The 6,321-nt window shown below is 47.2% G+C and overlaps 1 protein-coding gene across 1 annotated transcript; it reads left to right on the top strand.

Annotated features, from left to right (window-relative positions):
- The first annotated feature begins 1,266 nt into the window (after positions 1-1,266).
- On the top strand, positions 1,267-5,012 carry LOC119329024 (aquaporin NIP2-2). Its single transcript, XM_037602008.1, has 5 exons — positions 1,267-1,647; positions 1,793-2,017; positions 3,486-3,680; positions 3,803-3,864; positions 4,338-5,012. The coding sequence occupies exons 1-5, from the start codon at positions 1,480-1,482 to the stop codon at positions 4,588-4,590; spliced, it is 903 nt and encodes a 300-aa protein (XP_037457905.1). The 5' UTR covers positions 1,267-1,479; the 3' UTR covers positions 4,591-5,012.
- The last annotated feature ends 1,309 nt before the right edge of the window (positions 5,013-6,321 follow it).

Consider the following 6,321-nt stretch of genomic DNA (forward strand, 5'->3'; position numbering starts at 1 on the left):
AGAAAATATCGTCGCTTTCTCGAGGGCATGCATCGCCGTCTGTCTAACCATGGGAAGCCCGAACCGACCAAAGAAATATCCGAATTTGAATACTACACTATTTCCTCTTCGTCGTCGTCGTGTCCGGCGTCAGGCGACGGCGACGTTGGCCGCGCTTTATCGCGGCGGCGTGGCGTCCCTTTGGCTGCATGCCGCTCGAACGAACCTGCAGCGTTGGCGTGTAGCCTCGTTTGTTCTTCTCTTGTGAGAGTCGCGGTCACGGATGCGCGTTCATGATTGTTAGCCTGTGGCATTTGTTTTTTATCGTACTTTAACAAGTTACTAGTACAAAAGTAGTATATCCATGCTGCTGCATTGACCGACGTCCTTGCCGACACGGCACCGAAAGAAAATTATGTTGAAAAATAATCCCTGCAAGGAGCGATCTACTCCTGAGAATTCCCGTTTTCAAGCATGTGGCGTTGTATATTGTTGGCAGTTTCGGCATTCTGCTTGGCAGATTCGTACGTGTGAGTGTGTGACGCGATCGATGCTCATGTGATCCGATTAAGACCTACTACTGGTTACTACCACTGCAGCATGTACTCCCGTGCTAACTAAGCTAATGTTATGTTATAATATAATGATGATGGCAGCCAATAAGCGCGCCGGATGCCCTGGACCCAATCACCGGCCGACAACAGGGCCGGGCTGGGACCAACTAAAATACCTGGATTTCATCGTCGAACATACTCCGTGCACGCGACGGAGCATCTCCGGCGGCAGGCTACGGGGGCCGATGCGCCGGCCACTGGATCCAGCAACAACTCAATCGACCCAACACAACGAATGAAAAACATGCAGCATTTTTAAAGATCTGAAGCAATATGGACGTATCGTATACTAGTTTATTTTCTGCGAGTGGCATACTTGCTATCTAGTACTCCCTTCGTAAATTAATATAAGAGTGTTTAGATCACTACGCTTTTATATTAGTTTACAGAGGGAGTACTGTACTATTCTAGTAGCATCGGTGGTAGGATTACTCGCATCCTGTCAGCTTTCAGCTGGCCCGTTGGACGGTGTCTCGCTCGCAGGCAGATTGGCTGGCCGGTCCGGCCTGATCGGGCGCGGCCAGTCCACAAACGCAAAGGCAGCGGCTGCAGTGGAGTGGCGCGCCTACCACCTGTCACCTCGTCTCCCTCCCTCCCTCCATCTCCACCCCGGCTGGCGCCTCCACCTCCACCTATAAATACGCGCCCGCTCGCCGCAGGACAGAGAGCAGGCAAGCAACCGAGCATATCTCACAGAGCTACATAGCTAATCACACGCCTCACCTTCTCTTCCCGGCAGCTCCGAGCTGTATGTAGAGCGAGCCTACCACCGCTAGCTGACACCACAGCTTGCTGATTGATCATATCTCATAGTCCGGGATCGAGAGATCTCTGGGATCAACCTCGAGGGTAGTCGACCGGAGGAGATCAAGCAACCCAACCGAAGATGTCGGTGACCTCCAACACCCCGACGAGGGCCAACTCGCGGGTGAACTACTCGAACGAGATCCACGACCTGTCCACGGTGCAGGACGGCGCCCCCAGCCTCGCCCCCAGCATGTACTACCAGGAGAAGTCCTTCGCCGACTTCTTCCCTCCCCACCTCGGCAAGAAGGTGAGCGAGCGAGCTCCCCGGAGATAGCCAGCCCATCGGCTGCCCGGCCGCAGCGGTCGATCGATCGCCGGCCATGCTTTTCTAGCTAGCTCGGACGTGCGTGCTGCCGCTGAGGCTAACGTTTCGTCTGCTTGCGCGTGTGCAGGTGATATCGGAGGTGGTGGCGACGTTCCTGCTGGTGTTCGTGACGTGCGGGGCGGCGTCCATCTACGGCGCCGACGTGACGCGCGTCTCGCAGCTGGGCCAGTCCGTCGTCGGCGGCCTCATCGTCACCGTCATGATCTACGCCACCGGCCACATCTCCGGCGCGCACATGAACCCCGCCGTCACGCTCTCCTTCGCCTGCTTCCGGCATTTCCCCTGGATTCAGGTACGCATACATATGCATCCATCCATCCATCATGCTTCTTGCCTTCATCTTTTGTCTCACGTACGGACGCGTAGCGAATGACATGTCGTTGTTCAGTAGGACTTGGTTATCAACTTGAACGTGCAAACAAGAAATTGTCACGGCTTAATTAATTAAGTGATTTCGAGCCTAATATAACCAGGCGGCATCAAAATGCATGTGCAAATGCATGATCGGTGCAGCAGATAATTAGTTAAGCTTAGCCAATAAAGCAGGATTTTATATGTGACAACATGTACAACTATAGGGAGGTCTTCAACTACTGCAAGAACCGTATCATAATTCACAAAACGCATCTGGATCAGCCAGCCAAGCTGGACACAAGAACATATCCTATCATCCGAAACAGTACTCCTGTTGTATTTAAGTATATAATAGCACAAGTTGAGACTTGGAGTAGCTAAAAGACTTCCCTGGCTAGCTAGTCGCATGTTGGGATGATCGGTGGCATGACATGTAGGCATGTAGCACTAGCAGCAAAGTAATATATACATGCTGAACATGTGAATGATTGGAAAAATTCAGATCTAACACAAAAATTAAAATAGATGGATAAGGCATCTCCATGTAGAACTATTCCATGATTAGGGAAGAACATGGCTTACCCTGAGAGCTCTTGTTAATTAGTCTCCACTAATTGCATCTTCCCGGGGCCAACCACGGGGTTGACATTCGCTAATTTTTTAGAGGAATAAATACTACTATTTCCTCATGGTTGCTCCCGGGCATCCGTCCCAATTATGACGGCATATGAATAATATGCTGGAGTTTCTTAGAACATGGTCTAGCTAGCGGGCATAATTAGCAAACTTGAAAGCTGCTTCACATGATGAACTCGCCGCTCAAGTCAAGCGCACGGTATAAGCTCGACGTTGACGTCGACTATATGCCTATATTCGATCACAAATCAACCAGCCATGCCATGAAGGCCAGTAGTAGTCTTTCGGCGAAAGATTCCGATGTGTCCCTCCCTGCATGCTCCAGCCATCCATCAATCTCCATGCCAGGCCTGGCTACTTTGTGCCTGACAACACCATCTGATTCCATACCCGTGGTGCGTGTGCCCAAAGATCATCACTGCCGGCCGGCCGACTTCTGGCCGGTCACGCTTAGATATGACAGGATTCGTACGATCTTTTCCCCGTAGGAGAGACGGCCTCCATCCATCCATTTGCTGGCCATAGACGTGAACTTAGCGTGCATGCACGTAAAGGGAGGGAGCATATCGCATATGCACAACAAGCAGGACGGGGGGTCAAAAGAAAAGGCCGCATTGCACCCTTGTGTCGCATCACCTTCACGTCGTGCACGTATACCTACGCGCGCACCATGCGTGGTCTAGAGCGTGTGCGGCGTACGTCTCAATCCGTGGGCTTCTCCGTGTGCTTTGCTGATTGGGTGTTTGATCCATGTGGCGATTGCGATGCAGGTGCCGTTCTACTGGGCGGCGCAGTTCACCGGGGCGATGTGCGCGGCGTTCGTGCTGCGGGCGGTGCTGCACCCGATCACGGTGCTGGGGACGACGACCCCCACGGGGCCGCACTGGCACGCCCTCGTCATCGAGATCATCGTCACCTTCAACATGATGTTCATCACCTGCGCCGTCGCCACGGACTCGAGGGCGGTACGTTCATTGATCCGCCACAGACCCCCTGTTTTGACTTCTTGATTGGAGTTCTAGCTCTCGGTTCTTCATATTATGCTACTACTGGTATTAATTTCTGCTTTTTTTTTGGCTTGGTGCAGGTGGGTGAGTTGGCGGGGTTAGCAGTTGGTTCCGCGGTTTGCATTACGTCCATCTTCGCAGGGTAAATATATGAAAGAATCACTAACCACCACACTGACTGACTTTAGCAAGGAGTCGTTGGGGGCTTAATTATTTTAACAGCTTGATTGATTCAATCGTTATGTAGTGATAAAAAATACTACTAGTAAATTGATCACCAACCCACATCTTTTTCACAAAGAATTTGAAGAACCTTATTTTAATTGCAAAGGTGACGGCCGGACCCAGCTTGCAAGAGCTCACTAGTAATGAATTGTCTAGGATTCTTTGAACCTTACAAACAGATAGATGACACATGATTCCTGGCCGTATATAGACAAACACAATACAAAAACACTTTTGGGAAAAATAATACTAGACAGGAAAGATCAGCCATTGAACAATAGCCTTAGCTATACACACACACGTAGGACCAGAACTCCACAATGACATCTTGATTTTTAGCACCAGTCATGCATATTAGCTAAGACGAGGGGAAACGAGTGGCATTTGCAGGCCTGTGTCAGGAGGATCGATGAACCCGGCGAGGACTCTGGCGCCGGCGGTGGCCAGCGGCGTCTACACCGGCCTCTGGATCTACTTTCTCGGCCCCGTCATCGGCACCCTCTCCGGTGCCTGGGTCTACACCTACATCCGCTTCGAGGAGGAGCCCTCCGTCAAGGACGGCCCGCAGAAGCTCTCCTCCTTTAAGCTCCGCCGCCTGCAGAGCCAGCGGTCCATGGCCGTCGACGAGTTTGACCATGTCTGATCGGCCGGCCGGCCGGTGCAACTACACCCCACCCCAACTATATATATGCTCTGTATTGGATTTGCATGCGTACGTACGTAAGTGCGCACGTATACGAGCGCGGGACGCCATTTGTAACCAGTCAAAGTATGTACGATCCATGCATCTACGTGTTTGTACGGGTGTACCGCGTACGAGCGAGCTCTGTGCCAAAGGAACTGAAGTAGTACTGGACGCAGCTAGCTTCGTGTGTGTGTATGCCATGGGTACGTAGATAGCCTGAGTACATGTCTGGTGTAACGCATTTGTATTTTTTGTGATTTTCTCCATGTGCCTACGCGCATGTGTATTTTATGTTATCTCTTTCGCTTTGTACTGCGTCAGAGGTTGCATAAATTTATAATATGATGATGAAGCTAACGGAGCTTGCTTTGCCTGAAAAAGATCTGGAAGAATATATGCTACACGGTATTAGTTGAGAAAAAACTCGTGAGGTCATGGAATTACCCTTTTTCCATGCAGATTTTGATATTAAATTTACTACTTTTGGTTGTCATATTTAAATACGGATGATATATTGAGTGACGTACATCACGGGTCTCATTGAGCAAATCGCAAGCCATCCCAATCAAGTGGAGGCAAAGAGGGCTGCCACCCAAGGCCTCAAGCGGAGTAGGCCGCAAATAATACTATTATTGTTAAGTCTAAAGATTATTGTAGTATAAACTAAACAGTTAGGTATAATCCAAATTTTGCTAGAGCAAATCCACACACTAACTAGTAATATTAGTTGATTTGATAGGCAACAATGTGTTTAGTGAGCCTACCAGTGTCTCTCCCATAGAAGAGTGACAAGTCACACTAAAATTTATGTAACTAGATTTCCTTGTTTAGTTTCGTGTAAAACCTTTTGTTTCAGAAATTGATAGGAGCCCTTGTATACACTAGAAGAAGTCAAGCATCCAGACAAGCCTAAAAAACGAATTATATGTATGTGCACAACTAATAACAGAAAGCACTACAATTAATATTTAACAACATTGTTATATGGTCCCACACAAGAAACATTGATATATGGTTAATTATGTCAATTAAGTACAATTTAAAAAACTATGTCAATTAAGTAAGCAAAATTATACTCACCAACACTATAATACAATTAAATAAGTACAAATGTCTGGTATAAAAAGTTTTTTTCTTTTAATTCGCCTCCGGTCTCAATTAAGTTTGGAGCGACTCTGGGAGGAGAAAATAAAACATTGTTATATGGTTAACTATGTCAATTAAGTACAATTAAAAAAGTATCTCAATTAAGTAACTAAAATTATACTCATTAACACTATAATACAATTAAATAAATACACACATTTGGTATATATATTTTTTAATTCGCCTCCGGTCTCAAACAAGTTTGGAGCATAGGAGGAGGAAATGAGGAGAGGATGTGCGAGGAGGACATAAGAGGATATGGAAGGGTGTGTGCGAGAGCTTCGACGGGTGGATTAATTCATTTAAAACACATATTTTTAGTTATACTTATAATAAAAATTAGTAGTAGATTTATATGAAATTAAATCTGATTTGTATTAATGACACTTTGCAAATTTAATAACTTTGAATTTAATTCTAGTTTTCTAATTTTTGCCTCGCGTGAAAAACTCTGAAATTACATTCCGAATCAAACAAATAAGATGACACTTAAATTTAAGTTTATTCAATGAGTACTTATAACAATAACAAATCACTAATCTA

Source organism: Triticum dicoccoides, chromosome 7A (genome assembly GCF_002162155.2).
Source record: "Triticum dicoccoides isolate Atlit2015 ecotype Zavitan chromosome 7A, WEW_v2.0, whole genome shotgun sequence".
NCBI classification, from domain to species: Eukaryota; Viridiplantae; Streptophyta; class Magnoliopsida; order Poales; family Poaceae; genus Triticum; species Triticum dicoccoides.